At 44.8% G+C, this 26,325-nt stretch overlaps 1 protein-coding gene across 1 annotated transcript in view; it reads right to left on the minus strand.

Annotated features, from left to right (window-relative positions):
* The window catches only part of LOC143964428 (histidine--tRNA ligase, cytoplasmic-like), a 192,483-nt gene that overhangs the window by 160,584 nt on the left and 5,574 nt on the right, over positions 1 to 26,325 (minus strand). Inside the window, exons 2-4 of the mRNA XM_077474147.1 lie at positions 8,651 to 8,898; positions 1,026 to 1,115; positions 815 to 934 (exon numbers count right to left, since the gene is read on the minus strand). Coding sequence (XP_077330273.1) covers positions 815 to 934; positions 1,026 to 1,115; positions 8,651 to 8,761 — 321 coding nt within the window. The 5' untranslated portion in view covers positions 8,762 to 8,898. The remainder of the gene's footprint in view (positions 1 to 814; positions 935 to 1,025; positions 1,116 to 8,650; positions 8,899 to 26,325) is intronic.

The raw sequence follows: 26,325 nt of genomic DNA on the forward strand, positions 1-26,325 counted from the left end.
AGATTTGCAACTATAACAGAATGCTTAGGAAGATGCGTGCCCAAGCACTGTACATACATACACACACATATATTATATTATATATATATAAAAATATAATTGTGGGTTGGTAGGCCATGGAACAGGATGCACAACTTATGACTCATAACCAGACAGCCTGTTGACCAGTGTTAACTCATGATGAGGTATCTTGTATAACCCTATAACTATATATTTCTATACAAATACATAATTTAGTAACCACTCCCCCCCCCCCATTCTATTGGTATGTTGAACCATATATAAGCTGTAACACACATAATAAAAGGCAGACATTTTACGAATGCATAATTTGCTACTCATTTCAGGGTATCTCCAGATATGTGAGGGCGCTGTTGATGTACCTAATATACGGGTGGTCCTCCAGAATACCCATTTCCTTTCAAAGACAATTACATTTTACATTTTTTTCTTGGATAAAATATTTGACATAAAAAATATAAATTTTAAATATTTTGTGCTTTTCATGTGTTCAACTTGAAATGGTTTATTGAGGCACCTTATTTAAAGTGGATCTTGCATTGTTGCCCTGCCTTCTTGGGAGACATGCATTGCTCACTATTCCTCAGGATCCTGTTGGAAGGAAAATTACATTGTCCCCTACAGTTGGGAGCAGGAGAAAAGGCAAGTACCATATCATTTTTTTTCCCTGCTACGCATTTAACTTTTACCCTCTATTTTAATAAGGAGGGGGCCATTTAAAAATCACACCTTGCAGGGAGTGCTTTAATGTTGTGATATTGCTGAAACATTGCCATTTTTCCACAAAACTAACCTTCAGTTCAAATACTGGTGTGTCAATACTTTCTGCTCCATGGCGTTTAAAACATTTCACTACTATGTTGAATATCTTCTCACGAATTGCCATTTGTTTTGGGTGAACATCATGTGTTCCCTGTAAGAAACAAAAAAAAAAAAAATCTTTCCTACATATACTTTATTCATTATAACTTATGATGGAGAAGTGTTACAAAATAAACATTTACTTTTGGAGCCTTGAGTACAAGGTTTTGCTTTTTCTCTCCATGAACTGACTTTGCAGTTGCATCTTGATGAGCGAAAACTCTTCTGGTAACCTGAAAATGGAAGCAGAGGGGCATCTAAATAAGAAAAATATGTAAAAAGTTGATTATAACAAGGTAGGTAGACTACAGGTGACAATGTACCCAAATGAATTAATAAAAAAATGTCTGTAGCTTTTACATTACAAAATTTGCTATGGGAATCACCTTATGTAATGGGTTGCGGTAGGAAGATGGAACCCTACATCACTACAGATCAGTGTACATATGTCAGAAACCATGAAATCAGACCGAGACAAAAATACAGTTAAATCACACTTGTTTAATAATAAAAGTAAAAAGAACAAACGTAGCCAAAACATAGCCAGTTTTCAGGAACAGGAATGTATAGTCAGCCAAGCCAGAAGTCAGGGATCAAAGTAGTGCAACAGTAAGCAGGATCCAGAAGGGATGCCAGCAAAGCCAGTCTTTAAACAGGAATGCAGGAGATGTTGACCAAGGCAAAGGCAGAGCTTCTCTGGATTGAACGCTTACGTAGGCAGGACTGACACGCAGGATATCAACAGCAGCTGAGTAACTGTGGGGAGAGATAGGAGCTGGCACTTAGAAGACAGCTGAGTGGCCAGCTCAGAGAAGGAAGAGTTGATGAAAGGGGTCCTATGCAGCTCTAAAACAGGGCCCTTCCTTGCTGTGACGCGATCTTTCTTCAATAAACTTTTTGGACAATATTTGAAGACCCATGGTATGCTGGAAAATATGTACACTGAACTGTGAAGTTTTAAGTCTGCAGCTGGTTGTTGCTGCAGCACTCGTTATTCTCAAGCCTAGTCCAAGAACGTGTGTGATGGGAATATTGGCATTCATTTCTACATCACTACAGGTCACAACAATGACAAAGGGTGTTGGAGAGTGGAGCCACAGATCATGAAGGGGGAAACTGGTTTTGAATGCTGAAGCGCCTGGTGGAGGCTGCAGTACTGGAATAGCACTGGAATGGAGTACCCCTATAGAAGGGAACTAACTTGCTCTGTGCAGCGCGGTCCTGAGACTCCTCTTCTCCGTGTGCCACCATAGGATGGCAACTCCTATCATTGGAAACACCTGTGAGCTCAATCCCAAACCATGCTGCCTGAGTCCATAGACACAGACAGTGCAGCTTGGCCCAGCGTCACAGGATTTGACTGAAGGCAGCTGGAGCGAATTGCTCCTGCTGCCTCAGCATAGCCTGTGATAAGAGAGCGGGGAGAGAAGAGAGCCACTGCAGGTGGGCACAGCGCTGGATCAAGTAAGTATACAGGGAAAAGGGGGGGGGGGGGCGATACTGATATATAAACATTTATTTTATTTTTTTTAATAAACATTTTATTGAGAGAAAAAAAAAAAAGAGGAATAATACAAGCAAAGAAGAAAATAAAGAACAGTCCCTCAATTCTTACAGAAACAAATATCCATTGGCTAAGACAGCTAACTTCACAAACAGTTATTGAAGCTAGTATGTGTGTGTGTAAGTTTACATTTACAATCAAGGTGATAAAACCAAACCACAGTCTACCATAAAAGGGTGGCATAGCCTAATCATGACTAGGGGCCTAATAAGGGTGAATCTATTTTCCTCGCCATTGGGATATGCCATGTGGTATCCAGATTCATTACTCTTGATTTTTTTTCTAGGAAACATCAAATAAGGCCCAGGATTATGATGGCTCGTAATGGTTAATTGAAGGTAGCAGGGTATATTGTACATCTCCAATGCAACGCATGGCAACCTATACCAGTGATGCTATTCAGTCGTTGCTAATAGGGTGGTCTTCATGCAGATTGATATATAAACATTTACAGCAATGCAAGGATTGCATGTTTAGACTTTAAAACCACTTTAAAGTGGAGTTCCACCCAAAAGTGGAACTTCCGATTTAAGCACTCCTCGCCCCCTAACATGCCACATTTGGAATGCCATTTGTGTTTTTTTGGGGGGGAGGGGTGCTTCGTTTTTAGTGGGACTTCCTGCTTCTGACTACGGGCTGCCTAGGCGACGCCTCCTCTACCCCCTCACAGCAATCTTCTGGGAGTCACAGGTCCCAGAAGATTGCCTGTCCACTCAGATAGTGCAGCGCAACTCTCGCATGCACGCCCAGCAGTGAAGCCGCAAGCTGTCACGGCCGGGTGCCCACAGTTTCAATGGAGGCAGCGTGGAGAGGAGGGGGAGAGGAGTGAGGCTCCATGGACTGTAGAACAGGTGAGTGTGTGTTTATTAAAAGTCAGCAGCTACACTTTTTGTAGCTGCTGACTTTTAGTAAATGATAAAAAGCCTGGTACTCCGCTTTAAAGGTCTGACAGGGTTGCTTTACTATATCCTGGAATAGAAGTCATATTTTACTCACAGCACTAGAGGCCTGTGTCTCACTTCTTCATTCTAATTTGGCCCTACAGCCTCCATAGGCTCTTCAGCATTTCACACTGCTAGGAGTGTTGGATACCTGTTTTCCCCCACCAAGTGTTGTGGATCCAGCCTCTGGATCCCCTACATCACTGCTGTGTCCTATAGTGATGTAAAGTTCCATCCTTCAGAACCTATGTCACTACTGTGTCCTATAAACCAGTCCTTGCAACATGAAGGTCCTGCAGGCATGACACACTCACCTTCAACAGGGCTTTTTTTTTTTAGTCCAGCCTTCAGTCTGAAGTGTGAAAAGGACCTTTGCTTACAGAGTTTGGAGACTACTCAAAAGACTTGCTGATGCCACTACTTTTTTGTTCACTGTTCTCACAGGCGGTAGCTGGAGGAGAAAGCTGTACCTGTAGTGCAAGGAACTTTTTGCTTTATTCATTCATTATGTGAATCTTTGCTTCTCTCGTCTCTCCTGTGGTTTCTTGAATATTACTCCACCCTATCATCAGATCACTAGTCAACAATGAGACTACCCTGAAAGCATATTTTATTCCTACTTACGCCACACACTGCATCATATTGGTTTGCATGGCTTTCGTCACAGAAGGAAGTCTCTTCTAAAGATGATGCACAAGAAAGCCTGCAAACAGTTTGCTGAAGACAGGCAGAGTAAGGACATGGATTACTGGAAATATGTCCTCTAGTCTGATGAGACCAAGATAAACGTATTCGGTTCAGATAATGTCAAGCATGTGTGGTGGCAACCAGGCGAAGGAGTACAAAGACAAGTGTGTCTTGCCTACAGTCAAGCATGGTGGTGGGAGTGTCATGGCCTGGGACTGCATGAGTGCTGCCAGCACTGGGGAGCTACAGTTCATTGAGGGAACCAATAATGCCAACATGTACTGTGACATACTGAAGCAGAGCATGATCCCCTTCCCTTCAGAGACTGGGCCGCAGGGCAGTATTCCAATATGATAACTACCCCAAACACACCTCCAAGACGACCACTGCCTTGCTAAAGAAGCTGAGGGTAAAGGTGATGGACTGGCCAAGCTTGTCTCCAGACCTAAACCCTATTGAGCATTTGTGGGGCATCCTCAAATGGAAGATGGAGGTGCGCAAGATCTCCAATAGCCACCAGCTCTGTGATGTCATCATGGAGAAGTGTAAGAGGACTCCAGTGGCAACCTGCGAAGCTCAGGTGAAGTCCATGCCCTAGAGGGTTAAGGCAGTGCTAGAAAGTAACGGTGACCACACAAAACATTGAAACTTCGGGCCCTATTTGGACATTTTCACTTAGGGGCGTACTCACTTTTGTTGCCAGCGGTTTAGACATTAATGGCTGTGTGTTGAGTTATTTTTAGGGGACAGCAATGTAAACTGTTATACAAGCTGTACACTCACTAGCAAAGTGTCATTTCTTCAGTGTTGTCACATGAAAAGATATAAAAAAAAATATTTACAAAAATGTGTGGGGTGTACTCACTTTTGTGAGATACTGTATATGATATACCAGGCTGCTGCCTGTATTCAGAATGCAGGAGAGCAGCTGCTCAACCTGGAATCCAGAAGCAGACACCTCCACTTTGATCTCCACCTGCTTCTGGATTCCAGGCTGAGCAGCTGGTGGCTGCAGTGGCATGCTAGTGACCAGCTATGGGGTGGCTGCAGTGACAGGCTACAGTGACCAGCTACAGTGCCGAGCTGTGGGGTGGCTTTGGTGGCAGGCTACAGTGACAAGCTGCATCTGGTGGCTGGCTGCAGTGACAAGCTGCATCTGGTGACAAGCTGCATCTGGTGGCTGTGGTGACAAGCTGCATCTGGTGGCTGTGGTGACAAGCTGGGGGGGTGGCTGCGCTGGCAAGCTACAGTGACAGGCTACATCTGGTAGCAGACAGACAAGTGACAAGTGGTAAGCTGCAGATAACCATCTGATTCTGCATTATGGTGAGCTGAACGATTTCATTATACACTGCGCAAAAACATTAAAAGAAACACTTTGAAAACACATCAGATCTCAATGGGGGAAAATATCATGCTTGATATCTATACAGATATGGACTTGGCAGTGGTTTCAGCGGGAAACATCGATAATTTCAAATAACTATTAGATGAGCACCTGAACGACCACAACATACAGGGATATACAATGGAATACTGACATATAAATCACACACATAGGTTGGACTTGATGGACTTGTGTCTTTTTTCAGCCTCGCCTACTATGTACCTATGCCAAGATGTAACTGTTAGGAACGAAAGGATGCCACATCGTTTTATGGAAATTAAAATTATCAGCTTACAGAGGGCTGATTTCAAAGACAGCGTGAAAATTAAAGTGAAAAAATGATGCCGTAGGCTAGTTCATTTTGGGGAAAATTCATTGCAGCAATTCAAAATGGTACTCAGTAGTTTGTATGGCGTCTACATGCTTGTATGCATGCCTGACAACATCAGACATGCTCCTGAGACAACGGTTGGTGTCCTGGGGCATTTCCTCCCAGATCTAGACCAGGGCATCACTGAGCCCCTGAACAGACTGAGGTGGAACCTGGCTGCGTCAGATGGACCGAAATATAATTTTGCGTTAGTCAAGTATTGAATTTAGGTCAAGCGAGCCTGGGGGCCATTCAATGGTAGCAATACCTTCATTCTCTGGGAACTGGATGCACCCACATATGAAAATGGTGTTCAAACCACACATGTGAGGTATGCGAACATGCGAGATGCGAACGTTGGAGCGAGAGCAATAATTTTGTCTCCAGACCTCCTCTGTAACTCAAAACATGCACAGTGTTGCATGACTGAGTAATTATCATTCAAAATGTGAGAGCACCGAAAGCTGAAAATTGGTCTGGTTATTAAGGGGGTTTAAGTGCCCAGTGGTCAAGTGGATAATTTCTGTGTCACAAGTGGGAGTCTAACAGAAACCTCAGCAAAATCATTTAAAAACAAAAAAAACAAAGTGCTTCCATTACGTACATTTACATACATATTTGTATACTTTTCTGCACACAGAATAGACTTTAAGCAGAGAGTGCAGGAGTATGTAATGTACAATTTAGTGTAAATCGTGCAAGAGTCTATAACACACAGAGTGTAAGGGCTCAGTGGTGTGTATTACAACAGTGCAAAAATCAAGCAAATATAAACACAGAGACTGCAGAGGTCAGGGGTGTGTAACGCACAGTTCTCCAGCTCTATTTAATGTCCATTAAGAACACAAATAAGAGATGCCTTATGCTTTGATTCCTGGGACACAGACATAAATTTACAGATGACTAAAAAGTAGGTCTGTTCCAGCAAATCTGGGGCAGTTGACAAGTATGCACTGAGATATATTTGATAAAGTGGTATAATAGAAATGAAACATTTTAAAGGTAGCTTAATCTCTTGCCACCTGAATAACGTATATGTGCAGCAGCTGAGGGGTGGGATTTACGGCTCATATGCCGTATATATGCATCTGTGGGTGGTAGAAGTCTCTGTGATAAGAACACACTCACTGCATGTTCCGCCACAAAGATCAAGCCTTGGACCTTGAGGCGTTTCTATGGGCAACAGCTTCATTTATATTATTTATTTTTGCACATCTGCCCCATTAGTATGGGAGGGTTGGAAAGCCACTTCTTTAGCCAGTGATCAGCACTTGATGAGGGACTTGCCATGAGTAAATACCTACTATATCTGCTGGTAGTAAACATGGCCATTTTAAATTGAAAGGATTTAGTTGCGCCACCCTCTGAAAACATGGCTTCTTTCTGGTAGCCCTGTTGAACTCACCATCTGCTAACAGGGTGCCTCGTTATCCTGTGGATAGCGTCTGAGAGGAACAGTTATTCGGCGCAGTGCTGGTGCATGCATGTGCTGTGAAGTCTGTGCTCTCCCAGGAAAGCAGCTCCCCAGTTGTACAACGCGCAAAGATGAAATTGCACACTAGAGGCAGAGTGGATGATCTTTTCAAGAATACTGTGCCTGCAACACTGAGCCAAGATGCTTGCAACCATTTAATGATCCTTGGCCAGGCCATACATGGTTCAAATCTTCCTGCTAAACCGCATGAGATTCAAACCATTAATGCCCCATACACACGGTCGGACATTCCGACCACAAAATTCGTCTGATTTTCTTCCGACAGATTTTGGCCGAAACTTATCTTGCATACACACAGTCGCACAAAGTTGTCGGAAAATCCGATCGTTTGAAGCGAGGTGACGTAAAACAAAGACCATGTCTATGGGGCATAATGGATAGGCTAAAAGTACCAAGATGATCGACAACCAGCCTTCTGGATTCTTTTAGGATTATTGCTCATGTCTTGCTATAGCCGCTAGCAATAATCACTGTCTTCTCTTGGCGGGAAGGATTTCCCTGTCAGCAATGTCTGTGTTGATGGGGGAATCGTGCCAATTTCTTTCCTGCAACCCATGGTTGTAGGTAAGAAATTTGCACAGTTTTTGGCCTGTCTTAGGCTGCATTTTCGAGACATATACGTGGACAAAGGAGGTGAGACAATTAGCTCAAAATCATGACCCAGTCAATTTGGAACAGTTGGCAAGTACGTGACCTCGCAATGCATCAGGCCAGCTACTCAGACCCAGAAGCAAATGGAAATCACATGTAGCGTTGACTACTTCAGTCATTTCCAGCTTCCTGCAGCATTGGCCATGTATGATATATGCATAGTTACACTGGTCCAAGCTGGACCGACGCCTTGAATAAATTTTTTAAGTATAACCGAAATAAAACACTTAGTTTAGTTTTGCACAGTGTGAAGATCGGTTTGAACGTATCTTTTATCGTTGTGTGTGTCCCAGCTGGGGAAATTCACCCTCTCTATTTGTCCTGGGGCCTGACAGGATAGAAAGTGTGGGGAAATTTAATTTGTTTTTTAAGAAAATGTACAGCTGTTGTGGGGTAAAAAGTGAATGGACATTTTACAGTTGGGACATCAACCCAGTAAAAACTGTCAACCAGTTTTTTTTTAGTTTTTCCCCTCACTTTGACCAGATTTCCTTTCACTCATACAAGATGTAAAAGGTAAAAATTCCCAACGAACACAGATAGGAAAATAAATAAAACATATTTGGGTTTTAGCTACAATTTAGTCTTTCAGTTTTGCCAATGGTTCTATATGCTTAAATAAGTAAACTTAGTTATAGTTATATCAAAGCACTCGTGATTCATAGGCACTTACCTGAACACCGCGACAAGCGGCCACTGCACTGGCCGCTGTGGTGCAAACTACCATTCTCTGGCTAACCAGCAAGTTCCAGCAAGATGTAGATCGGCATATCAAGGTTGCCATTATAAATTCTGAAGACTTCCTAAATATTGCTCAGTCTTCAGCTCAAACCATAAGGTGTTTCAAATTTTTATGACCCATAATCAGTCAGTCATTCTGTTACAATTCTCTACATCAAAAAGGATGGGTAAGGCACACACCTAGAAAAAAAATATATAATATTGTAAACATGGCAAAAAATAAAAAGGTTTGCAAAGTGCAGTTAAAGACTAAATGTCATGTAAAAATTATAGTGTAGATAAAAAATTTTGCTTTGAATTCAAATCCCAGTTTTCATTCTCACTTCATAAGCAAGAAATTCATCCTTGTTTGCCAAAAGGCAACTACAATTCTTTCAACTTCCAAATTTTTTTTTTTATTGACCCTTCTGCTCTTGCACTTCAGCGATTTGCACAAAGCAATCCAGAGTAGACTGCAGGTAACCTCATTTCAAAATGATCTCACCTTCCTCTCTGAAACATGCACTCTTTACCTCTCCTCCTTTTCACCTTTGCAGCCTCTCTCCTCAAACTCACTTTTCTTCACCCCCCTGCTCCACCCCACAATCTGCACATATCACCATCACTTCTCCCCTCTTTCTAACTCTAAGCCCACTTGCTAACAAACCCCCCAGGGTACTGAAGCATGTCCCCTCATACAAATCCTATTCTCATATTACCTCCTTTACTTTTCTGCTTCTCCTAACCACTGGAGATATTTCCCCTAACCCTGGGACTCCCTTATTTAACTGTACCCAACACACACATCACCATCACCCTACACCCTCTGGCAGTAGTCGCAATCTACGCAATTTAGTGTGCGTTCCTCTTCTTCCCAACACCAGCTTCCCCCTCCCCTGTGCCCTCTGGAACACTCGCTCTGTCTGCAACAAACTCACCGCTGTTCATGACCTCTTTGTCACTAATTCCTTTACTCTACTTGCTCTCACCGAAACCTGGCTCCACGAATCTGATACCCCTTCTTCTGCTTCCCTCTCCCAGGGTGGCCTTCACTGGACTCACTCCCCTAGGCCTAATGGACGCAAGGGAGGTGGAGTGGGATTCCTCTTAACCCCCCAAAGCACCTTCCAGGTTATTCACTCCCCTCCCTCTCTTTCCCTCTCATCATTTGAAGCTCACTGTATACGTCTATTCTCTCCTACTTCCCTATGAATTGCTGTGATCTACCGCCCCCCTGGACCATTATCGTTTTTCCTTGATGAGTTTTCTGCCTGGCTACCCTACTTTCTCTCTTCAGAAATTTCCACAATCCTTCTCAGTGATTTCAACATCCCTGCTAATACACTTCTGCTACTTCTAAACTTCTTAGTCCAACCTCTTCATTTGACCTGAAGCAATGGGTACAGGCTTCTACTCACTCTGATGGCAACACCCTTGACCTTGTATTCTCCTACCTTTGCACTCCATGCAACTCAAATAATCTTTTTCCTCTCTCTGACCATCACCTTATTAGTTTCTCTCTCTCCATGTCTTCCAACACCTTTCCCTCCAATCGCCTAACCATCACGCGTAGAAACTTTCGCAACTTCAACTCTTCTCTCCTCTACTCTGCTGCTGACCACCTCTATGACAAAATCTCTCCCCTGTTCTGCCCCAACCAAGCCACTTCCATCTACAATAAATCCCTGTCCTCCACCCTGGACAAGCTCGCTCCCCTCACTACATGCAGAATCAGGCTTCGACCCCTACAACCTTGGCAAACAGATGACACTAGAATTCTCAAAAAACATAGTCGCGCTCTTGAGCGTCTGTGGCACAAGACCGAGTCTCTCAAAGACTTCAACCAATACAAATCTGCCCTCCAAAAATACTACTCTTTCCTCCACACTACCAAGCAGACCTATTTTACAACTCTTATTCACACCTTCTCTTCCAGTCCCCGTAAACTTTTCTCTACCTTCAACTCTCTACTTCGTCCTCCACCCACTGACTCACTCACTGCACAGGAGATTGCTAATCACTTCAAAAACAAGATTGATACAATCCGTGGTGAAATCTCCACTCTACAGGTATCTTCCCCAGTTAAGACCCCATTACAACAGGTACTCTTAACACTCCCCTTATTCAAAACTGCTACTACAGACAAAGTTGCAAAACTCCTTTCTAACGCCCAACTAACCACCTGCGCCCTGGATCCGATTTCCTCTCAAACACTGCGGTCGCCATCTGACTCGGGCTGAAACAACCAATCGATTAATCGACAACTAATCGATTATGAAATTAATCGATTACTATTTTCATAATCGATTAATAGGGTTAAAAAAACGAAAAAGAGCCCTTTATAGTACAAAAAGAGCAAATAATCGCTACTGTAAATATTACTTTCACAGTTCTACATTTCACTTTTTTCTACTATAAAGGGCTAATTTTAGTTTTTGTTAACTCCATTATGTTACTAAACGTCTTAGACCTGGTTCACATCTATGCGTTTTATGGTGCTTTTTGCAGAAGTTCATTTACATAGTTTCCTATGTGACACGTTCACATCTGAAAGGGTGAGGGACTTCTGTTTTTAAAATGAATAATTTCTGAATGAAAACCACATACGCTGTCTGAAAATTCCTTTGACTAATGCCGCGTACACACGTAGCCGACTGTCCAGCGGACTTCCCGCCAGACTGTCCGCCGGACTTTCCGAATGGGCTACTTGCCCACACACGGCACTTTTTCAGCGGACTAATACGGCATACTAAGTCCGCCGTACTATCCGCCCTATTTTTAAAATGAACGGACTCACCCACACACGCGGAGGAAAGTCCGCTCATTTTGAGCGCGTCTCCAGGTAGGCGGGGCCCCGCGAAGGAGACGTCGCTGGCCCCGCCACCTGGTATGGACTTAAAGGGGAACCCCAACGCCGGAAAAAAAATCGCGTGGGGGTCCCCCCCAGGTCCACATCAGACCCTTGTTCGAGCACGGTACCCGGCCGGCCAGGAAAGGGGGGGGGACAAGCGAGCGCCCCCCCACCTCCTGAGCCGTACCAGGCCAAAGCACCTTGTCCACATATTGATGAGGACAATGGCCTCTTCCCGACAACCCTGGCCATTGGTTGTCGGGGTCTGCGGGCGGGGGGCTTATCGGAAGCCGGGAGCCCCCTTTAATAAGGGAGCCCCCGGATACCGTCCTCCCCCCCCTATGTGAATGAGTATGGGGTACAATGTACCCTACCCATTCACCTATGAAAAAAAGTACAAAAAATAAATAAAAAAAATAAAAAAACAACACAGGGTTAAAATAGTTAATTGCACAGCTCCGGGGGTCTTCCGTCTTCGGGGGTCTTCTGGCCAGACTCCTCCGCTATCTTCTGCTAACTCTTTTACTAGCGGAGGAGCCCGGCTTTCTTCATCGCCAACTTCGGGTGTCTTGTCCCCCTCTTCGGTTCTTCTGCCGGGCCACCGCGCCTTCTAGCTCTTTTACAGGCGGTGGCCCGGTCCTCTGTCGCCGCCACCGCTGTCTTCTGTTCTTCTCTTCAGATGTTGCCTCGTCTCTCCCTCCGCTCACAATGACGGGGACCGGGCGCGTGGCGACTTATATAGGGACATCACCGGATGATGTCCCCGCCCAGTATGATGTCACAGTCCCAGCATCCTCTGGGACTGTGAGATCATAATAGGCGGGGACATCATCCCTCTCACTCACCTCTGGCATTTTCCCCAATGCTCCAAAACATGCATTGGCCACCCCCATACTTAAAAAGCCGTCCTTGGACCCTACCAATCTTGTCAACCTACGCCTTATCTCCTTGAACGCCTGGTTTACAACCAACTGAGTGACTACCTAATTAAAAATAACCTTCTTGATCCCCTTCAATCTGAATTTCGCCCTCAACACTCCACAGAAACTGCTCTTTTAAAATTCACAACTGACCTACTAACTGCAAAATCCAATGGACACTATTCTGTACTCCTACTTCTGGACCTTTCAGCTGCCTTTGACACAGTTGACCACCCCCTCTGCCTCAAAAAAACTTGACTCCCTTGGTCTCTGTGATTGCTCTTCAGTGGCTCTCATCCTACCTATCCCAACGCACCTTCAGTGTCACTTACAATTCTACTTCCTCCACTCCTCTTCCCTTCTCTGTCGGAGTCCCCCAAGGTTCTGTTCTTGGAGCTCTTTTATTTTCAAACTACACCTCTTCCCTGGGTCAGCTGATAGCCTCCCATGGCTTCCAATACCACCTCTACGCTGACGACACACAAATCTATCTCTCCACCCCTCAACTCACTCCATCAGTCTCCTCACACATCACGAACTTACTAACAGACATATCTGTATGGATGTCACACCATTTCCTCAAACTCAACTTGTCCAAAACCGAGCTTATAATATTTACTCCCCCAGGTGCCTCTTCCCCTGATTTCTCTGTCAAGAGCAATGGCACAACCATCCACCCATCCCCACGTCAGGGTGCTAGGTGTTATCCTGGACTGTGAACTCTCCTTTCGGCCCCACATCCAATCACTTTCCAAAGCTTGTCGCCTCAACCTCCGAAACATCTCTAAACTATGTCCCTTTCTAACCAATGAAACCACAAAGATCCTGATTCACTCCCTGGTTATCTCTCGCCTTGACTACTGCAACTCCCTCCTCATTGGCTTAAATAGTAACACTTACTTACAAAGCCATCCACAACTATCTCCCCAAGCTACATCACTAGCCTAGTCTCAAAATACTAACCTAATCGCTCACTTCGTTCCTCCCAAGACCTCCTGCCTCTCTAGTTCCCTCATCACCTCCTCCCATATCCGCCTCTAGGACTTCTCCCGAGCCTCGCCCATCCTCTGGAATCCACTACCCCAATCTGTCAGAATGTCTCCAAATTTATCCACTTTTAGGCAATCCCTGAAAACGTTCCTCTTCAGAGAAGCCTATCCTGTCTCCTAACAACTACACTATTTTCTCCATGAGCTCATCCCCCACAGCCATTACCCTTTTGGTTATAACTTGACCCTCCCTCCTAGATTGTAAGCTCTAACGAGCAGGGCCCTCCGATTCCCTGTCTTGTATTGTATTGTATTGTAATGTCTGCCCTAATGTTGTAAAGCGCTGCGTAAACTGTCGGCGCTATATAAATCCTGTTTTATAATAATAATAATAATAATAATAACAACATGCCATGGAAAACAAAAACCTGACCCATTAAACCTCAAATTAAAACTATGTGAAAAGGAGCTGCTCTTAAGAACTAATAATCCAGTTTTAAAGTGCCTAGTATGTCTATCTGTAAATGAAAGTGGCATTGAACCCAAAAGCATTTATTATTTTGCAGCTTACCAATTTTTAGATGTGTTGGCTGCATTCATTTGGTGTGACCACCCTTTGCCTTCAAAACAGCGTCATTTTTTCTAGGCACACATTTTTTGAAGGAACTCAGCTGGCAGGTTACTCCAAACATCTTGGCGAACTAACCGCAAATCTTTTGAGGATGTAGGTTGCCTCAAATCCTTCTGTCTCTTCATGTAATCCCAGACGGATTTGATGTTGAGATCAAGGCTCCGTTTCCATCAGCACAGAACTGGTGAAAGCTAGTTGGACCCAGGTACATCCCTGTACTGTCTAGAAGTCTGGCCAGAAGTGTTTTTTATGGAAGAATTGTGGCCAAAAAGCCATAACTCTGATGTGGAAACAAGGCAAATATGCACAAAAACATAAGAACTGGGATGCAGAAAAATGGCAGCAGGTGCTCTGGTCTGATGAGTCAAAACTTCAAATATTTGGCTGTAGCAGAAAGCAGTTTGTTCACCGAAGGGCTGGAGAGCTGTACAATAATGTGTCTGCAGGCCACATGGAAGCATGGTGGACAGACCTTGCAAGTTTTGGGCTGTATTTCTGCAAATGGAGTTGGAGATTTGGACAGGATTAATGGCGTCTTCAATGCTGAGAAATACAAGCATCATGCCATACCATCAGGGAGGAGTGTGGTTGGCCCCAAATTTATTCTGCAGCAGGTCAATGACCCGAAACACACAGCCAATGTCATTAACCAGTTAACCGGCCCATAGCCGAATGACGGCTACAGGGCGGTTGCTTAACTCTGGGAGGCCGTCATATGACGTCCTCCCAGAATTCCGCTCTTGCGAGTCCCCTGGAGCGAGCACTGGACCCGGTGCATCACGGATCATGCTCATCGCGGCCGTTTACCACGTGATCGCTCGGTCAAATGACGGAGCGATCACTTGTAAACAAATGGGTGTCATGTTATGACGCCGGTTCCTCCCTCCCCTCTCTGTACCGATTGGTACAGTGCAAGGGAAGAGATCGGTGTCAGCAGCGCTGTGGGCTGGATCTGCAGTGCCCACAGCGCTGTTCACCGACAATTAACCCTGTAATTCCCTGCCAATACTCTGCAATACCCAGCAATGGCCTGCCAATACTCTGCGATACCCTGCAATGCCCAGCCGCACCCGGTGATACCCTGCAATACCCAGCCGCACCCGGTGATACCCTGCAATACCCAGCCGCACCCGGTGATACCCTGCAATACCCAGCCGCACCCGGTGATACCCTGCAATACCCAGCCGCACCCGAGATACCCTGCAATACCCAGCCGCACCCGGTGATACCCAGCCGCACCCGGTGATACCCAGCCGCACCCGGTGATACCCTGCAATACCCAGCCACACCCAGTGATACCTTGCAATACCCAGCCACACCCGGTGATACCTTGCAATACCCAGCCACACCCGGTGATACTCTGCAATACCCAGCCATACTCGGCCATGCTCACCCATACTCTGATACCCTGCAATACCCAGCCATACTCGGTGATACCCTGCAATACTCTGTGATAACCAGCCATGCTTGGCCATGCTTGGCTGTACTCAGCCTCTGTATGTTGCCAGGCTGTGGAAGTCTCAGGCCGCGTACACACGGGCGGACTGTTCGCCCAACTTTGTCCGCTGAACAGTGTTTGGGCGGACAGTCCGCTCGTGTGTGGGCTTTCAGCGGACAGTTTCAGCGGACAGTTTGACGGACAAAGTCTTTCGGAAATTCCGAAAAACTGTCCGCTGAAACTTGGTTTGAGCGAACAGTCCGCCCGTGTGTAGGCTACTTTCGAAATGAGCAAACTGTTCCCGCTCGGAGGGAAGTCTGGACGGAGAAGAACGGAAGGCGGCGACGGCGACAGCGGCGACAGAAGACCGGGCCACCGCCTGCAAAAGAGCTATAAGAAGGCGCGGTGGCCCGGCAGAAGAACGGAAGGCGGCGGCGACAGAAGACCGGGCCACCGCCTGTAAAAGAGCTACAAGAAGGCGCGGTGGCCCGGCAGAAGAACCGAAGAGGGGGACAAGACCCCCGAAGTCGGGAGAAGAGGCCGGCGGCGGGGAGGAAGAAAGCCGGACTCCTCCGCTAGTAAAAGAGCTACAAGAAGATAGCGGAGGAGTCCGGCGAGAAGACCCCCGAAGACGGAAGACCCCCGGAGCTGTGCAATAAAATATTTTTTCTCGTGTGTTGTGTTTTTTTTTTGGGTACTTTTATTTTACAGGTGAATGGGTAGGGGTACATTGTACCCCATACTCATTCACATAGGGTGGGGGGCCGGTATCCGGGGGCCCCCTTCTTAAAGGGGGCTCCTGGATTCCGATAAGCCCCCCGCCCGCAGACCCCGACAACCAACGGCCAGGGTTGTCGGGAAGAGGCCCTTGTCCTCATCAACATGGGGACAAGGTGCTTTGGGGTGGGGGGGCCGCGCGGCCCCCCCTTCCCCAAGGCACCCCCCATGTTGAGGGCACGCGGCCTGGTACGGCTCAGGAGGGGGGGCGCGCTCGCTCGCCCCCTTTCCTGGCCGGCCGGGTAGCGTGCTCGGACAAGGGTCTGTTGTGGACTTTGGGGGGACCCCCACGCCGATTTTTTTTCGGCGTTGGGGTTCCCCTTTAAGTCCATTCCAGGCGGCGGAGCCCGCGACGTCTCCGTCGCGGGCCCCGCCTACCTGCACACGCGCTCGAAATGGGCGGACTTGCCTCCGCCTTACGTGGGCGAGTCCGTTCATTTCAAAAGTTGAGCGAACTGTTTGGCAAACAGTTCGCTGAAACAGTCCGCTCGTGTGTGGGCAAGTCCGCTCATGCAAATTTTGAGCGGACTGTTTGCCGAAACTGTTTGACGAACAAGGCTGGGTGAACAGTCCGCGCGTGTGTACGCGGCCTCACACACGTGTTATCGCCGTACTCAGGAGGAGTAGGAGAATCTATTTTGGGGTGTCATTTTTGGTATGTACATGCTATGTGTTAGAAATATTGTATAAATGGACAACTGTGTTGAAAAAATAAAAATGCATTTTAACCACTTCCCGCCCGCTGGCCGTCATATGGACGTCCTTGAATTTGTGCGGGGATATCTGAATGATGCCTGTAGCTCCAGGCATCATTCAGATATCAGCTTTTTCAGCCGGCACTTTCGTACACCATAGGAACAATCATAGCGGCTGTTCTGCTACTTGATCGTTCTTACAGGAGGCGAGAGGGGATGTCCATCCCCCCTCCCGTTGCCCTCCGGTGCTTCTACCTACTCGCCAAAAGATCAAAGCCAGAATTTTGTTTTTTTGTTTTTATTTCAGGCTTCCCAGCCTAGGAGGTGAGATGTGGGGTCTTATTGACCCTATATCTCACTGTAAAGAGGACCTGTCATGCCATATTCCTATTACAAGGGCTGTTTACATTCCTTGTAATAGGAATAAATGTGATAAAAATTATTTTTGGGGAAAAAAAATGTCAAACTAAAATAAAGTAAAATGAACAATAATTTTTTTTTTTTAAAGCGCCCCTGTCCCCATGTGCTCACATGCAGAAGCGAACGCATACGTAAGTCCCACCCACATATGAAAACTGTGTTCAAACCACACATGTGAGGTATCGCTGCGAACGTTAGAGCAAGAGCAATAATTTCGGCCCTAGACCTCCTCTGTAACTCAAAACATGTAACCAGTAAAAAAAATTTAAATCATCGCCTATGGGGATTTTTAAGTAGCGACGTTTGGCGCCATTCCATGAGCGTGTGCAATTTTGAAGGGTGACATGTTAGGTATCCATTTACTCTGCGTAACTTCCTCTTTCAAATTATGCAAAAACATTGTGCTAACTTTACTGTTTATTTTTTTTAAAGCACAAAACAGTTTAAAAAAAAAAAAAAAAGGCGTTCAAAAAATTGCTGCGCAAATACCGTGTGAGATACAAAGTTGTAACGACCACCATTGTATTCTCTAGGGTCTTTGCTAAAAAAACATATATAATGTTTTGGGGTTCTATGTAATTTTCTAGCAAATAAATGATGATTTTTACATGTAGGAGAGAAATGTCAGAATTGTCCGGGGTGCTCCAGAACGCCTGATGGTGCTCCCTGCATGTTGGGCCTCTGTATGTGGCCGGGCTGTGTAAAAATCTCACACATGTTGTATCGCCATACTCGGGAGTAATAGCAGAATGTGTTTTGGGGTGTAATTTGTGGTATGCATATGCTGTGTGTGAGAAATAACCTGATAATATGACAATTTTGTGAAAAAACAAAAACAAAAAAAAAGGAAAAAAAAATATCTTGATCTTGCAAAGAATTGTGGGGAAAAAAAATGACAACTTAAAAAAACTCATCATCATGCCTCTTACTAAATACCTTGGAATGTCTTCTTTCCAAAAAGGGGTGATTTGGGGGGGTATTTGTACTTTTCTGGCATGTTAGGGTCTCAAGAAATGAGATAGGCCATCAGTACTTCAGGTGTGATCAATTTTCAGATATTGGGACAATAGCTTGTGGACTCTATAACTTTCACAAAGACCAAATAATATCCACCAATTTGTACCTATTTTCACCAAAGATATGTAGTGGTATAAATTTTGGCCAAAATGTATGAATAAAAATTACTAATCTGCTAAATTTTATAACAGAAACGAAGAAAAATTAATTTTTTTTATTTATTTTTTTTTACAGAATTTTTTCTTTTATAACACAAAAAATAAAAAACCCAGCAGTGATTAAATACCACCAAAAGAAATCTCTAATTTGTGTGAAAAAAAGGACAAAAATTTCATATGGGTACAGTGTTGCATGACTGAGTAATTGTAATTCAAAATGTGAGAGCACCGAAAGCTGAAAATTGGTCTAGTTATTAACCCTTTCCCGCCGAGCGTACGCAGATATGCGTACTCGGCTTCCGGGGGGTATACCGGGATGATGCCCGCACCTGCAGGCATCATCCCGGTACCGTTTTCTTCAGCAGGCGATTGGCTATCCAGGCATAACAACCGATGCGGCTAAAAGCCGCTCGGCTGTTATGCCGGAGGAGCGGGAGGGGACGTCCCCCCTCCCGCCGCTGTTACCGGTGCTCCCGATCGAGCGGGAGCACCGATTCAAGTTGCGCTGCCTCCGGCTGCTGGGGAGGAACTGGAACGAAGCCGTAATCGGCTTCGTTCCAGTCTCCTCATAGTAAACACGGAAGCGACGTCATAACGTCACTTCCCATTTACTCGGCTGCCAATGGCGCCGGTTTTAAAAAGATATACGGTATTCAGAATCGCCGTTTTCGGCAATCTGAATACATTGAAGTGTAAAGGAGGGGTGGGGGGTATTTTAGACCCCCGATCCCTCCATAAAGAGTACCTGTCACCACCTATTACTGTCACAAGGGATGTTTACATTCCTTGTGACAGCAATAAAAGCGATCACATTTTTAAAAACAATTTATTAATTTTAAAATAAATAAAAAAAAATTTAAAGCGCCCGCCGTCCCCGCGAAGCAAAGAAAACGCATAGCATTGCCGCGATCGTCAGAGCGAGAGCAATAATTCTAGTACTAGACCTCCTCTGTAACGCTAACCTGGTAACCGTAAAAAAAAATTTAAAGCGTCGCCTATTGAGATTTTTAGGTACTGTACTTTATAATTGCACACACTTGTGGATTGATGACAAAGAGTGACATGTTTGGTATCTATTTACTCGGCGTATTATCTTTGACATTACGCAAAAAAATTGGGCTAATTTTACAGTTTTTTTTTTTTTTTTTTATTCATGAAAGTGTCCCTTTTCCCAAAAAGTTGCGTTTAAAACACCGCTGCGCAAATACCGTGTGACATAAAATATTGCAACAATCGCCGTTTTATTCTCTAGAGTCTCTGCTAAAAAAAAAAATGTATATATAATGTTTGGGGGTTCCAAGTAATTTTCTAGCAAAAAATATGGATTTTAACTTGTAAACACCAAATTCCAAAAACAGGCTTAGTCATGAAAGGGTTAAGGGGGTTTAAGTGCCCAGTGGTCAAGTGGTTAAGAAGTATCTTCAGAGTAAAGAAGAACAAGGAGCCCTGGAAGAGAGGTTTGTCCCCCATAGAGCCCTGATCTCAACATCATTTGTCTGGGATTATGTGAAAAGATAGGATTGAGGAAGCCTACAACCACAGTTCAGGTGGATTTGATTTAAATCAAGTGGATTTAAATCATGGTTTAAATCGCTAGTAAAAAAGCTTGATTTAAATCAACTTGATTCAAATCGTAGTTTTTAAAGAGTAACTGTCATCTCTGTCCCACAGTGGCTCCTCCTCTGACCCACTGTTGACTCACCGACAGTCCCATTCACTTTAATAGGATGGCTGGTCATACTGCAGTGACACAAGGTGAGGGACATGGTGGCAGCAGGTGAGTGGATGTCCGCTAACGGGCACTGCCATGATGAATCTGAAATGACAGGTGCTCTTTAAATGTAAGTACTAAGGCTGGATTCACACCAATGCCGTTTTAATGCTTTTTGCATTTTGCACTACAGAATGTGTTCCATAGGTAACCATGGTAAATGGACTGTAGTGCAAACCTGCAAAATGCACTGAAAATGCATAGGTGTGAAACCAGCCTAATTCTTGCTGGTAATTAAAATCTTTAATTTTGCAAACAAAATGAAGGCTTCTTATTTAGAATAATAAGCTGTCAGATTAGTAAAACAGCGATATCAGAACCGATTCAATCATACAGTCGACGAGCGTTGCACCCTCCTGGACCGTGCATGACAAGCCTTGCACCCTCCTGGACCGTGCACTCCCTGACTTGCACCCTCCTGGACCGTGCACTCCCTGACTTGCACCCTCCTGGACCGTGCACTCCCTGACTTGCACCCTCCTGGACCGTGCACTCCCTGACTTGCACTCTGTGCTTTGCACCCTGCACCAATATATATCTGTCCCCCACATGCCCTCTACCTCCCAAATCAACCCCCCTGCAAATCCCCAAACCCTGGCTTAAATTTAAGAGTGAACAAAAGTGCTGGATGGCATAACCTCAATGTAAAAATGCATATAAAAGCAAAGGAGGAGGCTTCCAAAAAATACAAGGTTGAGGGATCATCCTCAGCATTCAGACTTTATAAAGAATGCAACGAGAAATGTAAGGGTGCAATAAGGACAGCTAAGATAGAACATGAAAGACACATAGCGGAGGAGAGCAAAAAAAAAAAAAATCCTGAGAAATTCTTTAAGTAGGTAAACAGTAAAAAAGGGAGGACAGACCATATTGGCCCCATAAAGAATGAGGAAGGACATCTGATTACAAAGGATGAGGAGATGGCAAAGGTATTGAATTTATTCTTCCCTTCAGTCTTCACGAGGAAGTCGCGGGGGCTTCAATAAACAAAACTGCAGTGTTTATCCTCATGACACATCACAGGAAGCACCTCCGTGGTTAACAGAGGACAGAATTAAAATTAGACTTGGGAAACTTAACATTAATAAATCACCAGGACCAGATGGCTTGCACCCGAGAGTACTTAGGGAACTCAGTCAAGTAATTGCCAGACCATTGTCCTAATTTTTACTGACAGTCTACTGACTGGAATGGTAACAGCCAACTGGCTTTTCCCCAAAGTAGCACCAATATTTAAAAAGAGTCCAAAATACATCCCTGTGAATTTCAGGCCAGTTAGCCTAACATCAATTGTATGTAAACTCTTGGAGGGAATGAAGGGACTATATACAAGATTTTAGTACTGTTAATATATTTAAAGATTTTTTTGGTGTTTGTCCAACTAGCTTTTGCAATCTGACGTTAATTTTGAATTTTTGCATCCTTGATTGCCTTTCTACATATTCTGTGATATTCATTGTAGCATTTAAACTATGATAGTGTTCTTTCAGTTTTATTTTTAAAAGTTCTTTTATTGTAGAACGTTTTGCATTTTGCCTTGTACGATGCTGTCCCAGCTGTATTTTCCTGAAGTGTATTTTTTTGCTATACCTTGATGCAGCCATGTATCTGCTTCTATTGTTCTGTTTATTCTTTTATAACCAATAAAACGTTCTTTTATTATTTATACCCATTTTAACTTTGGCCGTGAGCCACATAGGTTTTATTTTTAGCCTTTTTAAACTTATTGCCCATGGGAATATACTTTGCAGCAAGTTCGCATACATTCTTTTTTGAAGAATTCCAATTTCTGCTCTGTGTCCATTGATGCCAATATTCCCTCCCAGTCCATGTCTTGGAGAGCAGCCCTCATACTTGGAAAATTTGCTCTTAGCCTAGATTCAAACTAACAGCCGGATTGAACTCATGTGAGTTCAGCTGAACTCAGACGATTTCATACACGCTAGAGCTGCGCAATTTTGGCTAAAATCAGAATCACTATTTTTTTGCTTAGAAGATCATGATTCGCATTTTAATCTTTCCCGTATGGGTTTGTTGCTTACAACTAACATTAAATTAAATCATATTATGGTCACTGATATTGGTAATAAGCTCTACAGACACCACCACCCCTCCGTTTTACCCTGTCTTTCCAAAAGAGAGCATAGCCAGGAATAATAGCCTAGTCATGAGAAGCATGAAACCAAGATTTAGCAATTGTCAGGGCTGGGCTCAGCCCTTCCTTCTCTCAGCTGTCGGCTAATTGCCAGCTCCCATCTCTCTCCACAGTTACTCTGCTGTTGATGATCCTGCTTGTCAGTCGTGCCTACTTAAGCTGTCCAGTCCAGAGGAGCTCTCTACCTTTGCATTGGTCACATCACAAGAAACTATCTCCTGCTTAAAAAGACTGGCTGTGCTGACAACTCTTCTGGCTCCAGATCCTGCTTGCTGTCCACTACTTGGATGCCTGACTTTTGGCTTGGCTGACTATCCGTTCCGGTTACTGAACTTTGGCTATGTTTTGAGTATATTTGTTCTTTTGACTTTTATTATTAACCAGTTCCCAACCGAGGCACGACGATGTACGTCAGCAGAATGGCACGATCAGGCATATTGGTCGTATAGGCAAGTCCATTTCTATATGCCGCCCTCCCATGGCGGCGCGCTCGCGTGCCGGTCGGGACCCCCATGAGTCCGGTTGCGGGTCCTGTAGACTCAATCGCCACGGGGATATCCACGATCGTCTCCTGGGGAGATGCCGTTGTAAACAGCATTTCCCTGTTCTGCCTAGCAACAAGTGACACTGATCTCTGCTCCATGTGATTGGAGCAGAGATCAATGTTCACTAACACAAAGCCCAGCCCCCCACAGTTAGTAACATGCCCCTAGGAACACTTAACCCCCTACACCGCCACCCCCTGGTTAACCCCTTCACTGCCAGTGTCATTTACACATGAATCAGTGCATTTGTATAGCACTGATTGCTGTATAAATGACAATGGTCCCAAAAATATGTCAAAAAATGTCCGATGTGTCCGCCATAATGTCGCAGTCACAATAAAAAAAATATATATATATTGTGGCAGCATGCAGGTAAAGTCACCTGGTTGTATCCAGGATGGGAAATATGTGTGCCCTAGATTCAGGCTTTATGCAGACTTTTACAATTAGAGGGGAAGAGTTAATGAGCCCAGCTGAAGTAAGTGGGCTCATTAAGACCTCTACAAAAAACCCCAGCATGCTTAGGGAGATGCTCCATCCTGGAACCAGTTTTGTGTTGTATAGACTGGGGAGTGTGACACCTGTTCTGTGCGGTGAGTTAACGCCTGTGTGGCAAACCTCTACAACAGAGACAGGGACTGGTGCAGCACAAGGCTGCACTCAGTTGTTAGATAGGGAATCTAAGTGTGTAATTAGAGGTCAAGCTGACCAGGATTTATTTTCATGTTTTATTTTTGTTTGGCTGTTATATGTTTCACTGCATGTAGCATAAATAAACCACATCTTTTGTTTTTCTTGCACCTACAACGCTGTCTGCTGTGCCTGATTTTGTGTTGTGAACCCATCCAGGGGGGTCACACACACCTGCTGCCGAGCTAACCCCTCACAATATATATATAAATATAAATATAAAAAAAAAAAAAAAAAAAAATCGCTGATCGCCGCCATTACTAGTAAAAAAAAAAAAAAAAAATTATTAATGCCATAAAACTATGCCCTATTTTGTAAAAGCTATAACTTTTGCACAAACCAATCGCTTATTGCGGTTTTTTTTGTTTTGTTTTTTTAGCAAAAATATATATTAGAATACATATCGGCCTAAACTGAGGGAAAACATTTTTTTTATATATATTTTTGGCGGATATTTATTAGAACAGAAAGTAAAAAATAATGCGTTCTTTTCAAAATTGTTGCTCTATTTTTGTTTATAGCGCAAAAAATAAAAACCGCAGGGGTGATCAAATGCCACCAAAGGAAAGCTTTATCTGTGGGGAATAAAAAAGGATGTAAATTTTGGTTGGGAGCCACGTCGCATTACCGTGCAATTGTCAGTTAAAGCGACGCAGTGCCAAATCGCAAAAAGTGGTCTGGTCTTGTTGGCCAAGATCAAACGAGGTTCTGTTTGTGCCTCTCCTCCATCTGATGTCATGCTGCAAGCAAAGGACGATCTGTTGTGGCATCAGGATAACATTTTTGTACCCCAGGAGGTGCGAGTTGCTGTTCTCAGTGCCTGCCATGATCACAAGTTAGCCGGCCATTTCGGGGTGCACAACCTCTCTCAATTTTTTCAATCTCTGCTCCAGCGTATGTTTTGGTGGCCACAGTTAAAGGACTGCAGGAATTACGTGGAGTCTTGCACTGTCTGCACTCAGAAGAAGGGCAGCAGATCCAAAGCCTGGGGTCTGCTGAAGCCTCTGCCCGTTCCTGAAAGACCATGGAGGATGATCTCCATGGATTTTATCGTCGAGCTGCCTCCTTCTGAAGACAACTCTACCATCTTTGTGGTTGTGGACAGACTTTCTAAGATGGCACATTTTCTCCCTATGAAGGGTACCCCTTCTGCTACCGAAACAGCCAAGGTCTTCATCAGAGAGATTGAGACTTTATGGGATCCCTGCAGACATTGTTTCCGATCGAGGGGTGCAGTTTACCTCAAAAATCTGGAGGACGTTTTGTGGTTCCCTGGGGATTAATCTCTCCTTTTCTTCAGCCTACCATCCGCAGACTAATGGCCAGACAGAGAGGACGAACCAAACACTGGAGCAATGTTGCAATGTTTTTCTTCTTTCTCTCAGGATGATTGGGTTCCGCTCCTACCTCTCGCTGAGTTTGAATACAATAACTCTGTCCACTCCGCCACCAAGCAAACTCCATTCTTTGCAAATTATGGATTTCACCCCTTGTTCCTGTCAAATAACCTTCCGGAATGCTCGGTACCTGCGGCTCAAGAGACTTTAGCCTTTTTCAGTGCCAACAATAAGCTTCTCCAGGAAAAAAAAAAAAAAAAAAAAAAAAAAAACTTCCAGGACCCAGGAATACTATAAAGAAATCTTTGATAAGACGAGGAGGGGGAACCTAACTTGGAGCCTGGAGATCAAGTTTGATTATCAACTCTGAACCTAAAGTTGGCATGTCCTTCCAGGAAATTGGGTCCTAAGTTCGTGGGTCCCTTTCCTGTAAAGAGGATCAACAGTGTGACCTATGAACTACAGCTGCCAGAGTCATTCCGGATTCACCCGGTTTTCCATGTGGCTCTACTCAACCCCACTGTCCCAGATCCCTTCGTTGGCAGAAACACCGGTCCGCCCGAACCTATTCTGATTGATGGAGAAGTTGAGTTTGAGGTGGAATCAATTCTGGACTGCAGGAAGAGACGTGGTTAGGTTCAGTACCTGGTGAAGTGGAAAGGGTACAGCCCTGAATATAATTCATGGGACCCAGAATCCAACATTCACGCTGAAAGACTAAATTCTGGTCTTCAAGAGAGCGCACCCTAATAAGATGGCTCAATTGGGCATCTGAAGGCTGCCCCTTGGGGGGGGGGGCAATGTCAAGAAGGACGTTCTGATCACCCGGCTGTTCCCAGAAATCTTACCTGCAGAATCCCCAGCAGAAGAGCCAACCGGCGCACACTAGTGCACGTGAACGCAGGTGGAGACACGCGGGTGCGCGTGGATACTGTCGGACACACGTGGGTGCGTGCCAACGCTGTCGGGCGGGTGCGCACCAACGCTAATTGGCACGATAATGATAACGTGAGCGTGCGAACACACACGAGTATCTGAGCACACGCGGACACGCAGTATGACGAATTTTGGCACCAAAGGGGCTATTTAAAGGGACCTGTCACCTTGCCTCCCTGCTGTCTGGTCTACAGCGTTCCTGAGAGACCCCTCTGCTATACCTTACTTGCTACCTCATACCGGTTACCCGGCTCGCCTCTGACTATCCTCTGTTTTCTGCCTGCCGCTGCCCCTGGCT

Source organism: Lithobates pipiens, unplaced genomic scaffold (genome assembly GCF_037356315.1).
Source record: "Lithobates pipiens isolate NorthernLeopardFrog02 unplaced genomic scaffold, aLitPip1_a1.2 Scaffold_8, whole genome shotgun sequence".
NCBI classification, from domain to species: domain Eukaryota; kingdom Metazoa; phylum Chordata; class Amphibia; order Anura; family Ranidae; genus Lithobates; species Lithobates pipiens.